The following is a 27,045-nucleotide window of genomic DNA, read 5'->3' on the forward strand; positions in this document are numbered from 1 at the left end:
AAGTGGGGAATTGGGTAAATGATGATATAAATCATGACAATTGATTTGTGAACTTTTTACATAAAATATTATTTAAAAAAATTTCGACAGCTCTTTACACAAACACTTTAACAAGTCATTTAACATGTTCTTATTAGTGTTTGACCTCCTCTATAGTATTCAATGAGGACACTAGCTTGAAAATTTAAATTATTGGAGGCATAATTTCCCAGTTGAAAAGACCATTATTGCAGTTTGTAATACATTCATTTGGTCCAGAGGACTACTACATCTGCTATTTCATAGCAAAAGTATGCAGTCAAAACAATGTATGTTTAAAGTTAGCCATTAGCTCAACTAATTATTGAGTTTTCAATAAATTCTTAATAGCACTGGTATAAAAAGGCACTTTCATTAATAGTAATTACCAAGCAGTATTGAGCTATTTAGTGTAAAAATCAAGCATCAAGAATACTGATCAACAAGATTTGTGTCACTATAAAATCTTAATATCTATTCAAAAAATACTGTATGGAAGAGATAAATTAATAGCCATTAGTAGAGTCATCACAAACCTGATAATAATACCGCAGCACCCAACAGAGGCCACGGACATATTCATGTGCCACACGGACACGGAATTCAACGTTATCAGGTCCCACATCAAATTTAGATTCATAATAGCGGTCCTTGAAACCATCTTCCCACAAGCGAACTTCATCATTAACCTCTTCTTCCTCTGAGTCTGAGTTATCTTCCATTTCATTTGATTTCCTTTTAACACCACGGTTTGCACCCTAAAACAGCACGAGTTTAGCACTGTCTTCTTCTGATAACACACATTTAAATGAAGCAAGTACTTTGTTGTTTTATATACAAAATTGTAACCTATGGAAAATCCAGGATGAAATGTAACAATACTATGAAAAGGAAAGTTGATACTCACCATATAGCGGAGATGAAGAGTCGCAGATAGGCACAAAAAAAAAAAGTGACACAAATAAGCTTCCGGCCAACAAGGCCTTTGTTGAAAATAGACAACACACACACACACACACACACACACACACACGACTGCAGTCGTGCATGCATGTTCTATTTTCAACGAAGCCCTTCTGGGCTGAAAGCTTATTAGTGACAGTCTTCTTGTTGTGCCTATCTGCAACTCAGCATCTCTGCTATAGGGTGGGTAGCAACCTCCTTTTTCATAAAATTGTAACCTATATACTACAGGCAGAAGCTTCCATGGAGATAAAAGGAAAGTAACAACAATCTTTAAGAAAAATAGACTGGTGTGCAAAACTTCTGTACTATACTGAAGCAGTTCTTTTTATGTATGAGTCAAGTTTCATCTAACTCTTTTACTTGGCAGTGACACAGCATTTAAAAATTACTTCTGTCCTTAAGTTTTGCACATCAATGTGTATTTAGTTACCACAAATGGATTTCAAAGATGGATGGGAAGAACAATTTTTATTTGATGAAACAGTTATCTATCTATACAGCACTTATGATCTGCCTGAAACTACAGTGCAGTAGACAATCAACACAAACAATTCTGGACAAGACAAAAAGTTCAGCAATCATGCCGCTCAGAATAGATGTGACAGAAATAAAACCTGATAATCAATGGGAGTAACGAGGAATATTTTTGTGATCAGGACAAAGATTTCCTGCAGCAGTAGATCCAAGAACATTATACCGGAAAGGGAACAAAACATGAGTATCTAGTTGCAGTAAACAAAGCTCTGGCTATATTGGTACTAAAGCATGCTTAATACTATGAAACACAGCTCCTGTTTAAGATACTTTCTTGTCCACTGTCAATGTGTTGGAGAATATTCCTTAATAAAATTCAGTGCAAGAACTCAAAGAGGAAAAAGTTGAAATTATTACATTTAGTTCCTTAGTTCACTAAATATACAACTATTTCTTCCAGGATACATTGGGGGGGGGGGGGGGGGGAGATATTAGACAGAAATAGGAAAGGTCATCAGTATACGCTTTTAATGTAGCACTAAAGACTGAAGTATTAGTTACGTACTCAACAGACTGCTGCTGATTTGAATGTGTGTAATTCAAGTCAGTGTCCTTTTTGTTCTAGATGACATTAATTAAAGAAGCAGCTTTCTAATATTGATAAAAAAAATCACTGTGCTGCTTGTGCTTGTCACTGATTCAAAATATTTACTGTGAAGTTCAGGGTGTGGGTAGTTTCTAGCAGAACTTCACTAATTGATACTACTGCAAAAATTATAATAGCAATTATCTTTGCAAGCTCACCTCTGGCACAATTAGGGCATTGAGCCCAGTATTTGAGGCATTCATTGCTTGCATGCGCATTCTGTAGGCTTCTTGACGTGGATTCTGGATAGGGTTGACTGGCTGTCCCACAGGCTGCAAGAATAAGAATGTCATATGAAAAAATCACCACTGTATTTCCACTGATTATCCAATGTAGACATTTAATATATCATGTGCACAAACAAAAACTTTTAGCCTCTATCAATTTCAATTGCTGTAAAACTTGACCTTCTTCTGTAGCTCTTCAAAATATTATTTTCCATGACATCTGGTACATTATTACTGGCTTTGTTTGAGCAGCAGTCTAAAACCATCACATACCAAAATGTTATTCGAGGAGTGACAACTATTTTCAATGTTTCAGATTAACAGTGACCCATTTGAAACCTATGTGAACAGCAACTTCAAACTGATCAAAGATTGTTGGCAATTTTCCAAATGGGTCCCAGAATGCTCCTCAAACTGGAAGCCATATGCATGCTTTTAGCCACTCTTTCATCTGATTTCTTGAATTATTTAATGAAGCTCATTCATTTGTGTCTTAGGATGCATTTTCAAAGTAATTCAAGAACTTTTTATTCACCTTCAGTTTCTATTTTCTGTAAGTATAATAACCTATCCATAAAGTTTTTTTCCCTTCTTCTTGATGACGTAAAAGAATCACTATTTGGAATATTAAAATGATGAAAATATTAATTTTATGGAAGAAGTTATCTTCATTTTTAAGGCAAAAATAATCATAAAATAGGAATAATTTTAATTCACCTAATCCTGTAAAGTAAACATTAGCAGCGTTATTAGGAAATTTTTCTGTGTACAGTGATAATTAGCCCCAATATTTGTTAACCAATGGGAGGAAGCACTAGAACAACTAACTACATCTACAATATCATCTCATTTCAAACCCAGGCAAAAGAATAATGAGGGAAATGGGGCATCAATGTTACTTGAGCTAGTGTGGACAGAAAACTATTTACCATATTTTGGGTACTCAAGTTTATAGGAAAGATGTTCAAACTGTGCACTGCAGGATGTGTGTCATTAGTAGTGTTAGGGTCACGACTTGCCATTAGTCACCAGTACTGATACTGTAATAGAGGGTTGAAACACAAGCATCAACGTGCATTACAGTTGCAAAGAGTCAACAGGTGTCTGAACAATATGAACATGGCTTTACTCGTGAAGCCGTTTTATTGAATCAACAGCAGCAGAGACTGAAGAACACAATTGGGAAGTTCAAATTAACTGGCAATTTGGGAAATACCCATGGGGGAGACTGACTGCCAACTGTGCCAAAAATAGTTGAAGAAGTTACTGGTGTAATGCTGAGAATGTTGGACACAATGTGTGATATTTAAGCAGTGCATGATGAGCTGTCATGACAGCTGAACATTCCATGGTTCAACATTCAAAAAGTGCTTCAAACAATTGTGAAATGGTGTCTATAGTGTGGTTCCAGGCTGTCATGGATGCAGATGGTTGTTACACTGAGCAATATTTATAACCTGGAACACAGAAATGGTACACAACTGACAAATGTTACCCCTCTCACGCAGAAATTAAAATGTGTTTCAATGGTTTATTCATTATTTTTCTTCTGCATGGCTTCACAAATATTTCCACAAAGTTTTATTGCACTACGATCACTTGATTTTCATGGTGTCCCTCTCAAAGTTTAATTATAACTATCCTGTAAGTCACATTGCAAAAAGCAAGACAGCATATGAAAAATCTATATTAAAGATTTTCAGAGTATTTCAAATGAGTCTCCTCACATGACAACTGAAGTTTTGTTCGTAAATTGATGACCTTGGCTGATCCCAGAATACTACAGAAAAATTGTTCCCATTCTTGGAACATAAAAGCCTAAATATTGAAGAGAAGAGAGAGAGAGTGCTGTACAGAAACTTATGTCTAGAACAATGGCCAGGGAAACCAGACATAATACAATTAATTTATTTTATTTCCATCTACCAAAACAAGGGAAAAATAAATACACTAGTGGACTGTCTACATTTTAAAACAACAAAATAAGCTATAATGAAAAGTATTACCAACATATATGTGGAAAACATGCACTTAAATATGACAAGGTATATCAGTTTTAAAACATGGCCTAATGTAATGAGTCCACAGTGACATCATCAAACGATACATACAAAATCAACGTAGCATCATCACACATATTTAAATATGGTATACACTAGGTCACAGTGTCATCAGAATCATCTTGTTAAAAGTGCTACTGTTTATGACAAAATCACTCCAGTAGCCACAACATGTTTGTGTCGTATGCTTAATAGATGTCGCTGCTGTAAGCCTACATGTATTCATCTATTATATAATTATACAAAATGTACCATCTGCAGAAAAATGTGACAACCAAGATCCATGCTGCGTCTGACTTGGAGCTGGCAGTATGGTCTCTTCACCGGTAGGTGAGGCTGCAAACATGCTCCAGGAACTCACAATCCCTGTTCTACACAACTAGCAAAGCTAGACAATTGATGACAAGCAAACATGACTCATACACAAGTAATGACAAAATTACCCCAGGTGGACAATCCACCCACTCCAAAGTGGCAACCAAGCATTCTGACTCTGAAGAGCTTGGGCTTATATGAGAGAGCAAGCCGGAGTGCTCTGGTAAACTTTCAAGAAAAACACATATATGGGCACTTTCAATATTCAACTTATTGAAGCAGAAAAATTACAAAATCTCACAACAGAACTCAGGAAGCAGAAATTCAAATTCTCGCCTTGCAAATGATAGACTACAATAATCACAGAATCTTCAAAAGTGTAACAAACAAGAAAATTGGCAAAGGAACAGCACTATTTGGAATGGCCTTTATTGTAGACAAAACAGTGCTGGACTCAGTAACAGATGGGAAACCGATCAACAATCGACTAATGACCCTAAGTATCAAACACACAAACAAAAACTACACCTTTATTAATGTACATGCACCAACAAATGGTGGTGATTAAAAAAGAGCCTGAAAAAACAGAAAGATTCTGGGAAGAACTTGAAACAGTGATGGCCAAAATTCCAAAAGATATGTGAAAATACTACTCAGTGACTTCAATGCACAAATTGGCAGAGAACACAAATACAAGAAGACAGTAGGAAACTATCCAGCACACAAATTTACCTTACAAAGTCGCATGACTCATTGAATGATGCCAACAAAACAACCTAAAAATTATGTCAACCTTACTTCAGAAACATCCCAAAAAACAAAAAACGTGGCGATCACCCATCCACCATTTGGGAGAACTCCAGATTGATCATGTTGCAATATCATATGACTACCAAAAACAAATTCATGATGTAAAAGTATGCAGAGGTGCAGATATCAATTCAAGTCATTATTTAACCAGAATAATTATTAAATTCGTGCCCAAGAGGAAATTCAAAAGAAAAACACTATTGATCCCAAAATTTGAATTATACAAAATCAAAGACTCCAAAATCACTGAAAAATGGGAAGAACAATACGCAGAAGATTAGGAGAAATTTCAAACTAAAATCATCAAAACAGCAAAAGATCTGATCCCTCTTCACAAAACACCAAAACACCCTTGGTGCAATCAAGAATGTGAGAATGTGAGAATGCACTAGAAGAACGAAGAAAGGCATTTCAAAATTACAATTGTAGCAAATCAGATGAAAAACAGAAGAAATTTTTCGAAATGCACAAACACACTTCCAAGATTCTAAGACAAACTAAATGAAAGTATGTCAGTGAGCAACTGCACTCAATTAAAAGAAATTTCTATACGAGCTTCACAAACTAGACCAAAGAGTACGCACCACAAAACCTTTGCTTTCGAAAACAAGATGGTAAATTGGCTGTGACAAAGAAAGTTGGCAAGTACTAGCCACATATTTTTCACAGCTTTTAAACTGTCAAGAACTCAAAGACAGATTCCCGAAAGTGCAGCCAGAAATCTCACCACAGAACTCGTCACCACCAACACGAGAAGAAATTTATATGCAAATCAAGAAATTTAAAAGTAATTAAGCATCAGGGGAGGACGGAACTGTAGCAGAACTCTTGAAGAATTTAGGCCCAAATTCACTCAAAGAAATTACTCAAATAATCCAAAACATCTGGCCAATCGAAAAAATCCCAGATGACTGGAAGATTGCTATGATTCATCCACTATATAAAAAAAGGTAATAAATTAGGATCTCTCTACTGCCAGTCACCTACAAAATTCTATGAGCTTGTCCATTGAATAGAACACAACAATAATTAGAACTCAAAGTAGCAGAACATCAAGCAGGATTCAGACCAAACAGATCATGTCCGAAGCTAATCTTCAACCTCAAAATCGTACTCAAAATGCGAGCTCTCAGACAAAAACCTGTAGTATGCACATTTATAGATTTCAAAAAAGCATAAGATTCAATAGATGGGCCCACACTATTCAAAATTTTAGAAGAGAGAGGATTAGATCCCAAAACACGAGAATCATAAAACAAAGAGTAATTGGCACAAAATCTGAAGTAAAATTTATGAGGAAGATCTCATTCAAACAGGTGTGAGACAAGGTGATGAACTCTCTCGTATTCTGTTCAATGTAGTTCTAGATGAAGTTATGCAAGAATGGGAGAAAGAACTCAAGAAATGTGGGGTTTGGAAGCCAATCTGATTGGGTGTTGCCAAAAACAACCTCTCCATAGCATATCTTGCATTTGAGGACAATCTGCTGATACTAACAGAGGATGAGCAGACTGCAGTCAAACAGCTGGAAATAGTCTAAGAATGTGCAGAAAATATAGGTTTACAAATTTCATTTGAGAAAACTTAATTATTTTGTTCCAAAACAGAAATTGCAAGCTTGAAAACAAAATACGGTAAAATTAACAGGGTCCCATACTTTAAATATCTTGGAGAATTCATCGAACGGACAGGTATTAAAAAATCTTACAGCAACATCGCCTCCAAAAAATTAAAACATAATTATGGTTAATGCAAAACCTCTACAACGAAAAAATCAATGTCAAGATGGGCAAAAATTCGACACTACAATAGTGTCATAAAACCAGCAATCCTACACATAAGTTAAACACTAATCCTTAAAAACACTAACCAATAACAGAAAACAACAACTTAAAGATATCAAAAAAGAAGAAAGAAAGATCATCAGGACAATTCTAGGAGGAAGACAAACCCATGACTGTTATAGGCTACAATCAATTAAAACAACAGAAAAGTTTTCGAAGATCGAAACTGATATTAGGAAAAGGAGAAAGAAATTTTGTTGGCCATCTCAGCCGACTACCAGAAAATCAACTGACAAAGAGAATAATAGATTATGTAACCTCGCTTAAGAATTCCACACCTTGGCTAGATGAAATTTGAAAAGACCTAAATAATGCAAACGTAAGACCAGCCAGCATCCTGGAAAGAGACACCTTCAGACACAAAGTAGACAAATGGGAAGTTACAGCAGAGCTACCAAAAGAAAAACAGTACAGACCAAAGTGGTCGGATGAATGTAAACAAGCCTTTTCGGAAAGAATGAAAGCCTATTGGAAGAAAAAGAAGAACTTGAAGAAAGACTGATCGAGTTATTTGTTTAACATCTTCCATTTCTGGTAAGAATTCACCAATAATAACAATACACAAAATCCATTTTAAAAAGTGTGCAACATGTAAAGTCTATGGTGGGCTTACCAATTGTATACATTATTACAGTGATAAACTGCAATAAATTAAAAAAAAATGACTAAAATTAAATTCAGATTGTTAAAAGGAAACCGTTAAATAATGATATGTAATTCTGAGATACTCCTGTGATGATTTTGATAAAAACATAATGACATGCATAAGAACAAGCTTACAGAGCTAACAGAATAGCATAAAAATGATAAAATAAGTAGGGAAAGAAGCCAAATTGAGAAACAACTGTAATAAGGAATCAGCACCCTTGGTCGACATCGCCATCTGAATGCCAAAAAGGCAAGAAATGGTCAGAGGTTTTTAACCGCTAAAGGGGTCTCTCATGCCGTGTAACATGCCATTCCAAGATTGTACCAGTCTTACGTAGTTAATGAAATGTATTATAAAACTGAGAATGGACAAGTCAGCAAGAGAGAGATATGTTCAATGGAAGAAAGTAAAAGAAAACATGTAATCCACTCTACACTAGGTAAAGACAGCAACCAAACATATGTAAGAGAGGTGTTCAAGGATTAAAGCGGAACATTGCCCAATGAATCAAAGTAAGCTTTGCATACAAAATCTTTCTGCACTTTGAGCACACTTGCTGGCTCTCACACATGGTGCAAAAATCCCATGCTCTCAACTTGCTGGAAAAGCTTGAAATTTATTAAGCAAAAAATACTTTTCATTGAGGCCTATTTTATTGTTTTAAGATGTATATGGCCCACTATAGACGACACCATGTAGGAAGGTGCTTCCACACAGAGGGGCAGAGTGATGTGGAACCATGGAGGGGATGAGATCTGTGCATGTGTGGAAGCAGAGAGAAGGCAAACAAAGTCCATGTTACCGAACTGGGTTGCTGAGGACAACAATCAGGCTCATTTGCCTGTAGTACACCATATTACACGTTCAAATCTATGAGGATAATAATACATTTTAAAACTGGTTTTGATCAATCAAAATCTTCCTTCACGTCTTAAAATTGTGTCCGCTGCTCCACAGCTACAGTCCTTGTGACGTTTGAAGGCAAGAACAGCTGACACATCTTTGTGAAAATGACAAGGACAATTTTTCTCAAAATGACAACTGGCGAACAATAAGATCATAGAGACTGGTTGCAATAATTGTTACTTATTGCGATTTGAACTATAAGTTGAAATGCAGTACACAACAAAATTAACTTCATACTTAAGCCGAAAACATTATAGTTGCTCTACAACTGCTTGTACTCCACACCCTCTTTTTTTTTATGCATGTGTGTGTTGGTGAGTTTGACTGCAGTTAAGTGTAAATCACTGTGCGCAGAAAGTATTACTGGTGGCGAAGACTAATGCAAAAGACTATCATAAAACATTGTCAGCATGTTATCACATATTTTGGTGTCAATGGGTATTATGAGTGTAAACTAACTTGTTCGACATTACATGAGAGACAGCATTTATGATCCACTGAACAAGCAAACAATTAACAATCTTCTGAGTATAACTCGAGAAAATGCTGACTGATACTGTCGAAAACCAGGGATATCATGACAGGTAATCCTTCATGTCATTTTAAGCCATTTTCCAATTCATGCCTTGAAAATGTCAAATTATCAGAGTTTGGGGGAAATTTATCCAGCCACATTCTCGCGAATAATTAGATCATACAAGACGCAGTATGTTGAAAACTATAGTTTGTATACTTCATACGAAACAATTCTTAAGCAATAAAGGCTACGAAGTTATCATTATTCTATGTATGCAACTGATATGTTGACAAACACATTTTCTAAAATCAAGAAATATTATTACTTTACTTTGTTACCAAGTCTACATCATAATACCAGTGTCACTGCCATCTGAGTCCATGTCCAAACCATCTGATTGTAAACACAGGATGATCAGTTCAAGGTTTATATCTATCTTTATCTCTCTATCAAAGATTTCTTTCTGAAACTTATCAGCATGTCACAAACAGCTTGCCAGCACTGAAGGAGGGATGTTGTCCACTGCTTCACGTGCAAGCGATTTAGTGTCTGTTATCTTGAATGTTTAGTTTAACCGACACCCCCCCCCCCCCCCCCCCAAATAGCATTTTAACCTGTGCCCAAATTAATTCTATTGGATTATACTGATAACAATACATGGGTAAATGCAAAACTGTGAGACCACATTCACTTTCAAATAAATCAAATTTGTACATTCTTCCATGTGACTTGTATAAATTAAAGAGCTGCAGGAGTTCAGCAAAAGTCTGATTGTACTGAACAAAATATTTTTAAGCCAGAGCACAATATCTGCTTTCCTTGTGCTTGCACTTGGTGTTTTCTCTGTAACATCTGGCATGCTAATTACAATGGCCCACTTGGAGTACAGTTTGGTAAGAACTGTTCAATGAATGAATCACTTCTTGAAATTGACAGCATTCATTTCTGAATGGTAGTCACAGCTGTTTATCTTACACCTAAATGGAAGTTGACTCTCAGGAACAAAACTAGAAGAAGAGCCAGCATGCAGAATAATTACCCGACAAGCTTTTCCTGTGGGAACTTTAAAACTACCAGTACCATCATTCATTTTCCACCAGTTACTCATGGAATGATTCCGATTCACTCATGATTCGAAAAGGTAATACACTAACGAACTACCTCCTTATCTTGTGCTGTGCATCTTTATAAGGGGTGTGGTTCGTGCTACACTTATGTCACTTCTTTCAATTAAAAATTATCTTCTAAACAAACTTGAAACCTATGTTTTTTAAAATTCTTTGCATTGACAAGCATACCACCGAAGCTTTTTTCTCACGCATAATTGTAACGATTTTTGTGAAGTCAGGTATTCACTACTTATACACATTTCAAACACGGAATTGCGTAAAATATCATTGTCAAAACCATCCATTTGCGCTATCAGTCTCTAGTGCTTTCAATGCTTTCCAGGCAAAATGAAACCAAATTCTCCTGATGTTTCTACAGCTCTAACACTTACCACTCTCTGTACAGTTCTTTTCACAACATATGCTTCTGCAGTTCATTCTTGTGTCTTCAAAATTCCAAAAATAGAAGTGCGACTTTCAGATTCACATTTGAAAAAGTTATAAATATAGTAAATAAACTTACTCACCTGCTTGGGAAGCACTTCACTTTTATTGCTGTTGCCCGACATATTTATTTGGAAATCACACTAACACATTTACAGATACACATTGACAGCTACAAAAACATAACATTAACATCTGAATGAATAATCTGGTCGCTCTCTGAATGAAACTGCATTGTCACAAAGAACAGCAACAGCACAGCATGCGGGAGAGAGATTCGCGCAGTTTAACTGTAACCCATGGCTAGCTGCTGGGAAAGAGAATGAGTCTTATTGGCTGCTCGCAGTTAATGCAGGGAGATCTGCAGAATGGTTGAATATTGGGCTGCCTTCCTACAAGATGCAAACTATAGTTGTATTTGTTTTTTCCAATGTTAGCTGTAGATCTGAAGATGGTCACCACTGACCACAACTGGTAGTCTGAAGAGCTAATAATTAGGTGATCATAGACAGACATAGCATTTGTAGACTTACAGAAAGCTTTTGACAATGTTGACTGGAATGCTCTCTTTCAAATTCTGAAGGTGGCAGGGGTAAAATACAGGGAGCGAAAAGCTATTTACAATTTGTACAGAAACCAGATGGCAGTTATAAGAGTCGAGGGACATGAAAGGGAAGCAGTGGTTGGGAAGGGACTGAGACAGGGTTGTAGCCTCTCCCCAATGCTATTCAATCTGTATATTGAGCAAGCAGTAAAGGAAACAAAAGAAAAGTTCGGAGTAGGTATTACAATCCATGGAGAAGAAATAAAAACTTTGAAGTTCACCGATGACATTGTAATTCTGTCAGAGACAGCAAAGGACTTGGAAGAGCAGTTGAATGGAATGGACAGTGTCTTGAAAGGAGGGTATAAGATGAACATCAACAAAAGCAAAACAAGGCTAATGGAATGTAGTCGAATCAAGTCGGGTGATGCTGAGGGAATTAGATTAGGAAATGAGACACTTAAAGTAGTAAAGGAGTTTTGCTATTTGGGGAGCAAAATAACTGATGATGGTCGAAGTAGAGAGAATATAAAATGTAGACTGGCAATGGCAAGGAAAGCGTTTCTGAAGAAGAGAAATTTGTTAACATCGAGTATTGATTTAAGTGTTAGGAAGTCATTTCTGAAAGTATTTGTATGGAGTGTAGCCATGTATGGAAGTGAAACGTGGACGATAAATAGTTTAGACAAGAAGAGAATAGAAGCTTTCGAAATGTGGTGCTACAGAAGAATGATGAAGATTAGATGGGTAGATCACATAACTAATAAGGAGGTATTGAATAGAATTGGGGAGAAGAGGAGTTTGTGACACAACTTGACTAGAAGAAGGGATCGGTTGGTAGGACATGTTCTGAGGCACCAAGGTATCACCAATTTGGTACTGGAGGGCAGAGTGGAGGGTAAAAATCGTAGAGGGAGACCAAGAGATGAATACACTAAGCAGATTCAGAAGGATGTAGGCTGCAGTAGGTACTGGGAGATGAAGAGGCTTGCACAGGATAGAGTAGCAGGGAGAGCTGCATCAAACAAGTCTCAGGACTGAAGACCACAACAACAACAGACAGAAATAAAAGAAATTTATTCTACACTTTCTGGATCACTGTTCTATACATGATGATGTTGAAGCTTTTAGGATATGATAACTCATACAGTATGAAGTCAACAACTTTCCTTTAATCAAGCCACACTGTAAACCCTCAAAAGTGGATGGTGTGATAAAAAAGCTTCTCAACATTTGCTATGAATGTCCTTTAATTGGTGGTACACTTTGGTCATCCAAATACTTTAGAAATGAAACACCTAACACTGAAAGTTACTAAGGCTCTAGTTAATACTGTGGTCCCCTGACCAACGATAAATGAGAAGGAAGCTCTTTAGTAAATACAGATGATGAATGTGATAGTTTCTCATCACTTCACCCTCCTATTTTATAGTCTGTTCCCACAGATATGAAATGTTCCTTACGAAAGACAGTGTTGGTATAGACGTGTAACATTGTTATATCTGTTTGTACATTTCAATAATAAGAGTGCACAATAAGGAGAAAAAGATTACAGAGTACTGTACTGCCTCAAGAATTTCGATGCAAATTCTACAGACCCTCGGCTTCCCCCCGTCTCGAACACCCAATATTTTATGTACGAGAGTGAGAGATGGAAATGTGTCTATTGTGCCACTGTTTATGTGTGTGCAGGATAGGCGTGTGATACAAGAAGACTGAAGTTGTGGCGGTCTATCGGCGCCGACAAGTGGTGGCCGCGCATGCCTTGGTAGCCGTATGTCCGGTACAAGGAGTAATCAAGGGCTACTCTTTGGCACTGAAATAGTAGTGACTGTTGGGAATAAATGAAATATGTTTTATCTAGAGACTCATATACTCTGTTGTTTGACTTGTTAGGAGCAAGCCCTGTTTTGACAAGAGTTATTAAAACTAAAAGAGACTGTAATAACATATGTTAAGTACTAATGTTTTCCAGACGGGGTTGATTTACGAGACTTGAAAGTGCATGTGAAATTTGGGTAATTGTCTTATTGTGAAGAAGAAAATATAGCGGAGTTGATATGAAAGTATTCTGAGAGCAAGAAATGAATGAAAAAAAAAAAAAAGGGGCAAATACGCAGACCAAAGAGAGGCTGACCTATACTGTGTGGGCAGGACACCAAGAGGAGGATTGACTTGTACCATAGAATATAGGAAGAAGAAAGGGGCGTATCTACCAGAACAGCAGGAGAAAGGTTACCCATAGGATCAACCCATAGGTAAGCGATAAGTACTGTGCCTAAGGGGAAAAGGGCAGTATAGTGACAGAAATACACATATTTGGTAGGAATTATCCTGGTAAGTTTGAATTCTTAATACCTATAGCGTTATTAATATTTGTGGCTGTTGCAAAGAACAGGCTCATAAATTTTCTCTAGCATTCCTCCAGACTACAGAAAGCTGTATAGGATAGTACTAGTCCATACAAACAAAGGAAGGAGTAGAATAAAGGATTAAGGGAAAAGGATAAAATTTTTAAGGATCCATGACACCTGGAAATTACGAGTGGAATTGAAAGGAGAGTCTTCAAAACTCGGTGGAAAGACAAATATAGGGAGCTTATCCTGTGAAGTTCAAGAATTTATGAAAAACACATATATATCTAGAATTATGGAGTAAATGAATATCTTAGAGACGTCGATTGTCATTAAGTATGATGTCAATTTACATACTGAATATGTATAAAATATCGAGTGTTCCGAGTGTTAGAGCTAAGGAGAGGGATACGTAGTGCTTCAAGAATTTCGACGCAAATTCTATTGACCCTCAGCTTTCCACAGTCTAGAACACCCAATATTTTACGTACGAGAGTGAGAGATGAAAATGTGTCTACTGCACCTCGTTTTGTGTGTGTGCAGCATGGGCGTGTGTTACGAGAAAACTGAAGTTGTGGAAGTCTATCGGCACTGACAAGTGGTGGCTGCACACGCCTTGGAAGCCATATGTCCAGTACAAGGAGTAATCAAGGGCTATTCTTTGGCACTGAAATAGTAGTGACTGTTGGGAACAAATGAAATATGTTTTATCTAGAGACTCATTGTTTGACTTGCTAGGAACAAAAACTGTTTTGACAAGGGTTATTAAAAACAAAAGAGACTGTAATAATATATGTTAAGTACTAATGTTTTCCAGACGAGGTTGATTTACAATACTTGAAAGTGCATGTGAAACTTGTGTAATTGTCTTATTGTGCAAAAGAAAATATAGTGGAGTTGATATGAAAGTATTATGATAGTAAGAAATCATTTCAAGGGTAGAGAAGTAGTTCAGTAATATTTCCCTAACCAACATGAAGTCTTCGGAGAAGAAGCATTGTGAAGATTGACGCAGCCATCTGTCCTGAGAAGAAGATCGACCGCACACAAGATGTCAGTCACCCGTGAGAGATATGTGAGTCTTTCACCCCAGTACCACAAAGTCTCCAGTCGTCAGGAAAACGTTAGAGTACGTAGTAGTAAAAGAGATAGGAGCACAAAGATACTAATGACCCAATACAGCAATAACAAGTTGCCACTGTTAGTGACTAGCTAAGAGTGGCATTTGTCAACAATCAAAGGCTACCACATGGACAAGGAAAATAGAAAAAGTGTACTGAAACTGGAACCCACTAATGGTCTGAATATAGAGACAAATAAACACACATGGGTATGACTTGTAAGTCCATTTGCATAAATAAATAAATAAATAAGGGTAATAATTAAGATATATTATGTTGAAAATTTTAAATAATAAAACTAAGGCTCCACTGGTCCTTCCAAGACAATTCCTACCCAAATTTTTCCTATGAAACACAGAATAAGGGGGTAAGAACTATCTATTAGTTTTTTCAGGGGGGAGGCGGGCACCTCTAGAACACAGTCTGTCTTTATCTACATTTTCAGACAGTTTTTTTCTGAATTCATCAAGGATTCCTTTGTATTTTAGTGTATCCTCTACAACAAAATGGTTTCACCACAACTGGCATGGCTGAACATGGCTGAGCACTGGCATCCAATATAAGGGCACAGACGTTGTTCCAGATATCCACTTGGTGCAGTTTAGCTCTACTCCAATCTTAACATGTTCACTATTGAGACACACAGAAGAATACAGCAGATTTGGTGATGAATTACACTGAGTAAAGGTTGAGGAAAACTATACTGAACTACAGAGCTTTGTAGAAGGTAGTCTATACCAAGGTATGTGGGTGTTTCATTGTAGAAAGGAACAGTTTTCTCAAAATGTTCTGTAAGTTGACCAGTATCATGCATAAATTTTGGTTGGAACAGGCTGGAACCCTAAAATGTGAAAGTAGTGGGGAAATGTTTTTAAATACTTTAACATTACTGCCTCTCCTGTTTCTGTGCCTTTATGTTGAACACCTACTGCCCATTCATCAGCGTATGTGAATTTTATCAACACTTTCCTTTAGGTATGTCAGCAATATACCGAAAAAACTAATACTACTATGTCAGATCTTTGAGGGAGATCATTGTTAATTTTCCATTTGTTTGCTCCTTTCATTACTTATGGTGACTTTGAAAGGTCTAATTTGGTAGGCAAACTTTTTTTGCACAAGGTATGACATGAAGAAACTTACAGCTATTCCCCGCCTCCAGAGAGTGTGATATGCCACAGTCAGATCGATAAACACATCAGATGCTTTTAGTTATTTCTGGAAGCCTCCCTCTATGTAGGTGGACAGCGTTATTATCTGATATGCGCAACTGTTTTTGGTCATAAATCGAATTACTCGACAGGGATTTTATTTAATATGAGGGAGATTATACGATCACAAATCACAACCTTCAGCACTTTATACACCTTGCTGAGTGATGAGGTAACATTATTCAGTCTACCTGATTTAAGGTTGGCAACTATTTTTATTCTCACAAAGAGGTAGCATGTAGTTCCTGATCTCATTATACTGGTGATACATCTCCAGTGTCACTTAATTACCTGTTTTTTCAGTTAAGCAATAACTCTGAGTAGATACTATTGAAACTGTGAGATTTTCTCATTTTAATTTTTTATTTCATGGTGGCAGCAATTTTGTCAGTAAAAATAATGCAATTAGAGAGTTCTCATCAGATTATGATTTTAGTCTTTTAAATTCTGGTTACAGGTATACAATTCCTCCTCATATTCATCCCAGTCTGAGATTTATTCCCATGTAAAGTGCCTTGGTATGCTGTCTTCCACAGAGCTTATTACTACACCAACAAACCCATTGTAGTTCTGGTAGGTTGGAGGAATCTACCAAGTTGCCTATCAAATCTTTCTGCAAAAAGAGACCAGTTAGCCTAGCCAAAATTCCATTCAAGCTGGTGGCATGATGTTGGAAGGAGAATACCAATCCTCAAATCCAGTACTTCTGAGCACATGGAAAGAGAGGGAAATTAAAGAGTATTTTACAAAATGTTACCAGAGGTAGACTGTCATTTGAAGTGACATATCAGAATTGCTTTCAGTTCTCAAAGCTACGGACAAGAGAGTTTTGATCTTTGGCATGAAAAGCAAAATGAGATTTTTTTCCTTCGTCCAAGTATGCTAGAAACCTCTCCTTCATCCTGGCTCACTACTCTCCATCATCCAAGGTGTCTGTTAAAACTTCTATGCTGGTTCAAGAGTGAGGTAGTGACCACATTATTTGGTTCATAGAATAGGTGGAGGTTTATAAATGTTATTAAATGAAGGTATGTTGTTTATAAAGTGTTGTGGTGTTTCAGTATCTGTTATGTTGAAATTGTTACTTCATTTCTACAGTGACATGATAAGCTTGTTATGCAGATGAAACATTCACACTAAGTGATTTCTTTCACTTATGGCCAAGAAGAAATAATCCATCATGGAGATGTGGTTTATGGATTAATATATTAAAGTTTATCTTTCCTCAAACCGAATTTTTTTTTATTTGAAAACTTACAACCTGAAAAATAATTTGTGAATGGGAACTTGTGGCATTTCAGGTCTTAATGAATGCTCTTTTGTGCTTTGATATGATACATTAAATTGGAGAAGTTTTTCTGTGTGTTAAGTGGCAGAACTATGTTAGACGCTCCATCTGAGATGCAGATTACTCATGTGAAAGGAAATGGCTTTCAAGAGAGAACTGAGCATATGTCCTGAATATGGCTGACTGTCAGCTATTTTTTTAAATAAAGATTTTAAAATACTGCAAATCAGGAACTACAAGGACTGAGAGGAAATCCAAAGATTGTTATTGTTGAAGTATGTAGAAATTTGGTAAACTTGTAAATTCGTGGAATAACTGACATTCAAATTGTTATTTATAAGCAGCCAAAGATTTCCAAACATTTACAGAAGAAATTGACACTGCTGTAGTTCACCAGAGCAGTTCTAGTTGAGTAAACACTTTGACCACTTCAGTTTGAGTTGAGCCAGCATGTGGATGATCAGGCCCCCTTAGCATCACGTCTCCATGTCACTAGTCACAGAGATTCCCTTTGCACTGATTCACTGATCACGAGTACAGCAGCTGCACTCGGTGTTCTTAGTCATCACTGCAAGTACAGTCTGAACGTAAGTTTCACCTACAAATACCTTGCCCCAATTCTCATCAACTTTATGTAAAATACATTGTTATTGTTCATGATGCAATATACCTTCATCAGCACTTTCATGGAACTACATACATTGTTATTGTTCATGATGCAATATACCTTCATCAGCACTTTCATGGAACTATCTTCCAACACGATAATGTCACACCATAAGTAAATTTCTTCAAAAACTTGGGTACAACTACTTCCCTGAACAGCCCAATAGCTATATAAAATTTATAAAGTGGTCACGCATATAGCGTTATCACTTGACAGTTTCCCCATTGACATTCTAAAGCAATCATTACAAATAAATTATCCATTATAACATTATCTATCTGGCAGAAACAAATGAGGAACAAGCTTTTTAACTGTACAGTTGGCGGTTCACTGTTCAAAGTTTTTGGCTATTATTCAAGATGTGGCAATAACTTTGAAAGTTATTTCTTTGGAATAAGGACAGTGAACAAGACAATAATGACTTACACAATGGATTTAAATGTAATATAAATTTCTGTCTGAGATTTTTGAGAAGTTGGTACATTGTTTGTATATAATTGTCTGTTAATTCCATTTGTAAATAATGCAAAGTAACGTTTCTCTTTAGTTGCAAGAACACATTAACATCAGAAATGCATAAAAACTATATCTAACTTTCAATAATCTTCATATTTCTATGTTTACTTCTATCATTTAAAGGATTTTCCTCCAAAGGTAGACTGACTACCACTGGAACTTCAGTAATTGCACTGTATCATCAATGCTGAGGTTCAGATCTATTTTCCACTCCTCCTGTCACTATGTACTTCCCACATTTCTCTAAACATGGGATTCTGGGTGACTGCTACCTCTCTTTACTACCTCTGATATCCTCCACCATAGTTTCTTTACCTCTGTATTCTCTCTGTTTTAATTATGAAATTAAGCACTTAGAAATTATCCACCTTTTATTAATAAATTGCTGTTCTCATTTTACTATTTGTACATTATATATATGATCTCTGTAGAATACCTTTAAGTTTTGCCGTGATGCCATAACGGTTTTGATTTTTACTTCCATTCAAATGTGACAATACCTTATATGATATCAATTAGAACACAGTTCAGCATCATATATTTAAAACTTTAGTACCAAATTGTGCTGGGTAGATACGCAAGAGAAATTAAATTAAATCAGGATAATCTTACTTCATTGTGCTTTAGTCTCATGGATGTGTGCACCTATTTTCATCTTCAGACCTATTTGTGGCACTCCAACTCAACCAAGACATTGGAGTACATAAATTGATCCAAACTGCAATCACATGGAGAGTCAATGCTACCGTATGCATAAAATATGCCTGTTCTGGCTGCACCCAATTTGGCAACCAAACATACAGTTACTGAATTTCATGCCTGCTATATGAAAACAAACTACATGTTGGTTGGACGTGGGGGGTATAAAACTTCTGTTACTCTCTGTACACAAGAACTAGCACATACACAAGATTTTTGATTTAGTTATGTTTTAGATCATTTGACATGTTTCAGTTGTGTTGGACTGCCACAAGCAAGTCTGTCACTGCACAATTATGAAATTGATAATGTGAACTAAATATTACCAATACAACAGCAGAGTGGATTATGCAATAACAGTAAGCTGGAAGGATAACTTTATTGAATATGTTACCATAAGATAAAGCAGTAACTCTTGGAAACTTAATATTTACACTGTATTATCAGTAAATTAGGACTTCACATTCAATACAACTTCCACTTCTGCCAGATAACAGGAACCATGTAAATTATCACAAAAGCTACTACTTTTAAAAAACCAAAGTTTTATCAGTTACTGTATATTAAATAGGTTCTCTTTATTTTCTTTCAGTAACTTAATACTTACTTTGCTATAAAAATATGTTCAAAAAACGATGCCTACATTTGAAGCAATGAGTTTTGCTTACAGTACACTAATACTTCACATGTAGGTTTACAATTAATAGCGCTCTTTACCATGTAGCTAATAGAATGTTTAATTCCTCATATTTAGCCAATCAGATAATTTGGAAGATTAATTTACAATGAGGTATGTACATACTTTTATTGTTAATTGTCAGGGATTCCCAGTTATTACTTTATGTAAATTGGAAGTTTAATAGATTTGCGTAAGAGTCTGTAATTCTTCTCTGAACAACGTACAAGGGGTTCTACATGTTTATCATTTTTGGATATGGTATTGTGATCGTAGGAATCAAAGAAATTTATTTTTATTATCAGCAAAAAAACTGTTAACCCATGAGTAGGTATGTAATTTTTCATAACACAAGCGGGCATGCGACGTACTTTGTATACATGTAAGACCAAGGTAAAAATGTATGAGCAAAACCACAGTTTAATCTTAGTTTAGTCAAACAATAATGAAGTAAACTTTCATTATATCACTCTGTTACCACAGACAGGTGTTACCCCACTGCAGTGACCCACCTGAGGCATCAAACAGTGCAGTGCATCAGATTCCAACCAAACGCTTATTCGATTACTAATTATCTCGCAGACAATTCCCTCATTCTGGGATTGTGCTGATAGCTCATAATCTGGGTCAATTTCTTGCAAGGATAGCAAGTTTTTGCTCACCTAACTCACTGTTTATCTTATATTACTGCTGCATACTTGGACATACGACAACACAATTTATCACTGTGTTAGCTAAAATGATAATAAAGGAACAGATATGGGTTCATACTGTGAAATAACAATGGAACAGTGCAAAACATTTTTATTTGTGGTTGGCACACTTTATACACAGGCGTGTCTGCTCAAGGGTTAAGGAGTAAATGTATTGGAAAGTGAGTAAGAATTCCAAGATCCTCACACAAGCTTCTGCAAGACTTGTGGCTATTTACTTTACATAATATTTTTGCCAATCACTTTTGCTGAACAAATAATTTATTTTCTGTTAGACGTATTGCCCGAGAACATAATTTCATAAAACAACGGAAAGTAAAAATACTCTAAATAAACCAAGAACCTTGCTTTAGCTCAACACAAAGCGAGATGCTACTTAGGAAAAAACTTTTTTCAAACTATCACAACACAAGTCTGTTTGAGATTAACGGAAAGTGTTTGCTGTGGATCAATTTTAGGTCTCTTCAGTTATCATCTGAGCTGCATCTGATAAAGATGACTTTGAACCTTAATTATAAGCCTAGTGACAAAGATAAACATTAAAGTTTTAGAAATCCTTTAAAATCATTAGAAGATCGCTTACATAGATTAAGAACAGGAGTCACATAAACAGCATATTTTACCACAAAGGAATGAAGTCAATGGGATGGTTCTGTATCTGCAGCCAATTAAGCGAAACATTTTGAGCTCATATGATGGGTAGCATAAGTGGTTTCCTTTGTCTTTCTCTTCCTCTAAGTAAGTTTTTGTAACTATTACCATATTTTTATATTTTCCAAATTTTTTGTGAAAATGCAGGTACTTTCAGAAAAGTGACTTCAGTAACTTATTCCAACAAATATTCATACACCGTCAGGAATTTTTATGTACAGTATTAACAACAGTTCATATGAAGTGTTCATTGCTTTGATGCAAGACACTGCAAACGCGACACTCTCGAAGATGTAGAATGGCTTTCAATATTTCCATCACCATCAACTGTGTAAGCTTTACCAGTATCAACAGTATTTCCTTAGGTGGTGTCATACATCAGTGTTTGTAGTTGCATTGTCAATAATTTATAATGCAAATCACACCACCATCACTACCTCACAGAAATAATCAAAATAGAGACATGTCTTGTTAACAACTGCTTTCTGCAAAATTAAATTAACTGTATGAACCCGACGGAGTAATTGCTTTCCACACAGGTCTTTTTCTAACATCCTATGAACTGAGGTGCAGGGGGATTCTTGAGCCATCAGTTTCTGCAAATGATGTAGCACATAATGAGGCCAAAAAGTGTATAACAGGTTTGAAAATTTTTTTTATGTAAGTAAGATGGAAAACACTATTGTTGTGACGATACCTCATGGACATGGCTTGATCTATAATTCATGTGTTAACAAAGAGATGCGTAAAACAAATATTAAAATCAAACAACTATGTTCCATTTATGCTAAATGCAATGTAGTGGATATTAGCAGACTTGAAACAAATTTGCACACTGAACATGGTGAGCATCTAAATTACCATGGGAAAACATTTTTGTGTCAGAAGATAAACAAAATTGTAAATGAAATACGAGCACGCAGCAGCCTTGTCTTAAAAGACAGTCCCACAGAGCATGATTGTACACCTCCTTTTTTACAGAAAACGACATTACAGATGAAGGAAAGTTAGTGGAAACTGCAGCAGTCTAATTCATTCAGATAATCGTGCAACCCTAGATCATGTAGTGAAAAAAAAAAATGAATACAGAAGGTTCTGTGAAAGTAGAATACCATTATGTAGCAGTGACAGTTTCCTCCTCCTTCATATAAATGTACAATCTCTCAGGTGTAAAATCTATGAATTACAATACTGGCGCGATAAAATCAACTTCAGTGTTCTACGCATCAATAAACACTGGATGAAAGACACTGAAACAGACTTGTGTGTTCCTCTTGGATATTTGTTAGTTACAAGCTACTGCAGAAAAAGTATTACACATGGTGGGGTCTCAATATACACTCCTGGAAATTGAAATAAGAACACCGTGAATTCATTGTCCCAGGAAGGGGAAACTTTATTGACACATTCCTGGGGTCAGATACATCACATGATCACACTGACAGAACCACAGGCACATAGACACAGGCAACAGAGCATGCACAATGTCGGCACTAGTACAGTGTATATCCACCTTTCGCAGCAATGCAGGCTGCTATTCTCCCATGGAGACGATCGTAGAGATGCTGGATGTAGTCCTGTGGAACGGCTTGCCATGCCATTTCCACCTGGCGCCTCAGTTGGACCAGCGTTCGTGCTGGACGTGCAGACCGCGTGAGACGACGCCTCATCCAGTCCCAAACATGCTCAATGGGGGACAGATCCGGAGATCTTGTTGGCTGGGGTAGTTGACTTACACCTTCTAGAGCACGTTGGGTGGCACGGGATACATGCGGACGTGCATTGTCCTGTTGGAACAGCAAGTTCCCTTTCTGGTCTAGGAATGGTAGAACGATGGGTTCGATGACGGTTTGGATGTACCGTGCACTATTCAGTGTCCCCTCGACGATCACCAGTGGTGTACGGCCAGTGTAGGAGATCGCTCCCCACACCATGATGCCGGGTGTTGGCCCTGTGTGCCTCGGTCGTATGCAGTCCTGATTGTGGCGCTCACCTGCACGGCGCCAAACACGCATACGACCATCATTGGCACCAAGGCAGAAGCGACTCTCATCGCTGAAGACGACACGTCTCCATTCGTCCCTCCATTCACGCCTGTCGCGACACCACTGGAGGCGGGCTGCACGATGTTGGGGCGTGAGCGGAAGACGGCCTAACGGTGTGCGGGACCGTAGCCCAGCTTCATGGAGACGGTTGCGAATGGTCCTCGCCGATACCCCAGGAGCAACAGTGTCCCTAATTTGCTGGGAAGTGGCGGTGCGGTCCCCTACGGCACTGCGTAGGATCCTACGGTCTTGGCGTGCATCCGTGCGTCGCTGCGGTCCGGTCCCAGGTCGACGGGCACGTGCACCTTCCGCCGACCACTGGCGACAACATCGATGTACTGTGGAGACCTCACGCCCCACGTGTTGAGCAATTCGGCGGTACGTCCACCCGGCCTCCCGCATGCCCACTATACGCCCTCGCTCAAAGTCCGTCAACTGCACATACGGTTCACGTCCACGCTGTCGCGGCATGCTACCAGTGTTAAAGACTGCGATGGAGCTCCGTATGCCACGGCAAACTGGCTGACACTGACGGCGGCGGTGCACAAATGCTGCGCAGCTAGCGCCATTCGACGGCCAACACCGCGGTTCCTGGTGTGTCCGCTGTGCCGTGCGTGTGATCATTGCTTGTACAGCCCTCTCGCAGTGTCCGGAGCAAGTATGGTGGGTCTGACACACCGGTGTCAATGTGTTCTTTTTTCCATTTCCAGGAGTGTATGTCAAAAATAACCTTGAATTGCATTACTCAGTTATAGACCTTAATAGAATATGCCTTGAAGCTACAATAGAAGTAGCTGGTGTGGTAATGCACGAACAGAAAACTGTAATTGTCTCAATCTATCGAATCCCAGGCTCTGATGAGATAATATTTATACAAAAAATTAATACTTTAATATTGCTGTTGTCAAAATATAAACAACATAGAATTGTAATTGTAGGTGATATTAACATAGATATAAGGGAAAAGAGAAAAAAATGTAATTCATATGATTGACACTCTGAAGTCATTAAACTATTACTGTCTCAATGAAAAACCCACAAGACTGAACGCATGCCTTGATAACATAATTAGCAATGTACAAAGAGACTCCATACAATGTAATGTAATAGAATTAGGGATATCAGATCACGCAGGACTATGGCTTCAAATTGAAAAGTCAGCCTTCAGTTCTACAAAGAGAGAAGTGACATATACAATTCTAGGTGAATCCAATGTAAATAAAATGATAGAGTTAAAAGAAATGGATTGGGCTCATGTAATGGATAACAAGAAAATGATTAATAAATGTTTTACCATTTTCCTGACAGAGATCAAGCATATAGTAGAAATGACATGCCCCTTGGTAACCAAACGGTACCAGAGTAATATTACTCATAAGCAACAAAATACTAACAAGTAGTACACCCCACAACTTAACCAACTCAGAATACTACTGATGATTATGAAAGACAAATCTCATAACAGTGATAGGGACAAGGAAAATTACGCTAAAATGAGAAACCTTTACAGATTAGAAATAAAAGTGCTGTGCAAATGATGAATATATTTTAAATTCTAAACATAAATGTAAATCCGCCTGGACTGTCATTAAAAGGGAAATTAATAATACCAATAATGAAAGGAGTATCCCTATTGACTGCAATATTCTCAATGAACATTTTGTAAATAGCGTCACCACCCCACCCATCAATTCTGCCTCTGATGCAGAAGCATTGCTCACTTGTACAAAACAGACAAGAAGTGAGAAGTTCACTTGGACCCGAATCACATTAAATGAGATTCATAAGTCAATCAACAAATTAAGTAATTCCAAAACAGAAGACTATCATGGACTCAGTAATCTCATCATAAAATGTATAGAAAAAGAAATTAAAATGCCACTTCTCTCGTTATCAAACAGAGTATTTGATGAAGGAATATTCCCTGACTGTCTTAAGCTCACAGTTACATTGCCTGTGTATAAAAAAGGTGAAAGAAACCTCCCAAATAACTACAGATCCATTTCAATAGTACCAATCATGTCCAAGTTAGTAGAAAATTGTGTGCATAAGCAGATATACAGGTATTCTGAAACCAACAAAATTTTAAATGAACAACAGTTTGGCTTCAGGTCACACCTATCAACTGTAAAAGCAGTAGAAGCTTTGGTGAGCAATGTTTATGAAGGGTATGAAAAAAGGGTATCAATGTCTGGAACACTTATTGAACTAATTAAAGCATTTGACTAGGTGTCACAAACATACTCATCAAAAAGTTAAAATACTATGGCATTGAAGATGATACACTCCGTCTATTCAAATCTTATCTAAGCAATAGGTTACAACTTGTATATGCAAATAAGCAGAGGTCAGAAATACTCCCTATAGAAAGAGGAATACCCCAAGGCTCTGTTCTTGGACCTTTTCTGTTCATTGTCTATGTTAATGACTTCTCGAATTACATACCGTGTAAGAACATACAGTGTGTTAACTGTAAGACGGCAGAGTTGTGAGGGGAGTGCAGGGAGAGGAGGAAGCAAGCATTGGCTGGCGAGGGGAGAGGAGCCATTGGGGGGGGGGGGGGGGGGCAACAAGGCACGCCTACCAGTTGCAGTGCTGGCACTACAAATTGCGTGTCATGCTTACACGAAAGCAGACGATGCGCTCACAAACCATTCATCCGATTGCAATGAAACTCTGGTGAGTTGTTCTCCGAACGCCCGAAAAGAGTAATGGCCAATGTTTCAACAGTTAGATTTCTGTAGCATGCGTAGCATAATTGATTAGGCAAAGGCTTGTAATGCAGCGGACGCGAGTTCGACTCCCACTGCATGCGATTTTTTTCTTTTCATTTTATTTCATTCTCGATGAGCTCCCCCATGCAGTGACACCAACGACACACTCTTCACGTAAGTCACCCTTCCTCTGCCAACATTTATTAAACGTTAAGTTATTATCGATCCACAATTCATCGAGATAAAATATTCCTCTGCATGCTTCCCTGAAGTTCCACCTTACGCCATATGAATCCCATAGACAAAAGTACTTTTCTTGGCGAGACAATACTCCACTTCCAGCCTGTTTTGTCGTGCAAAACTGGATGCAGTGTTCGCCGACTCGGCACAATCTTCAGCACTGAATAAAATTCCACTATCGTGTCGCGAATGGCACGCTGGTTGAAATCATCGATCATTACTTCGATTTCTCCACTTCTTTTTCTAAGTTAAAAGAGAGAGAAAGATTTATAAGAAAATGCCTTCTGCACTGCATGTATTTTTTGAATTTGGAAATGTACTGTAATATGAATGTGTTTCGAAATAAAACAGTAACCAGTGGTGTTTCCATACAAAGCAATAAGGTAGCAAGGAAAAATGAAATATAAGGTAATTCGGATGAAATAGGGGGCTCCTTCAAAGTGATCGCGATCAAAATATCTGAAATGGAAACTCACCTTTTCTTGCCAGGCCATTTGTGGTGATACGCCAGGAATATTCTTGGAAAACTGTTGAATCTTCCAATGCTACGCATGCTTTGTCCTGTGTATGTAGCAGCTCTCACTGAAGATTTGTAAATGGGGTGAAGCAATTTCTTCTGCT

The 27,045-nt window shown here is 37.4% G+C and overlaps 1 protein-coding gene across 1 annotated transcript in view; it reads right to left on the minus strand.

The window, feature by feature from the left end:
* LOC126258544 (5'-3' exoribonuclease 2 homolog) overlaps positions 1 to 27,045 on the minus strand; it is a 460,812-nt gene that overhangs the window by 307,686 nt on the left and 126,081 nt on the right. The window contains exons 9-10 of the mRNA XM_049955650.1: positions 2,263 to 2,376; positions 555 to 776 (exon numbers count right to left, since the gene is read on the minus strand). Coding sequence (XP_049811607.1) covers positions 555 to 776; positions 2,263 to 2,376 — 336 coding nt within the window. The remainder of the gene's footprint in view (positions 1 to 554; positions 777 to 2,262; positions 2,377 to 27,045) is intronic.

Source organism: Schistocerca nitens, chromosome 1 (assembly GCF_023898315.1).
Source record: "Schistocerca nitens isolate TAMUIC-IGC-003100 chromosome 1, iqSchNite1.1, whole genome shotgun sequence".
Classification (NCBI taxonomy): domain Eukaryota; kingdom Metazoa; phylum Arthropoda; class Insecta; order Orthoptera; family Acrididae; genus Schistocerca; species Schistocerca nitens.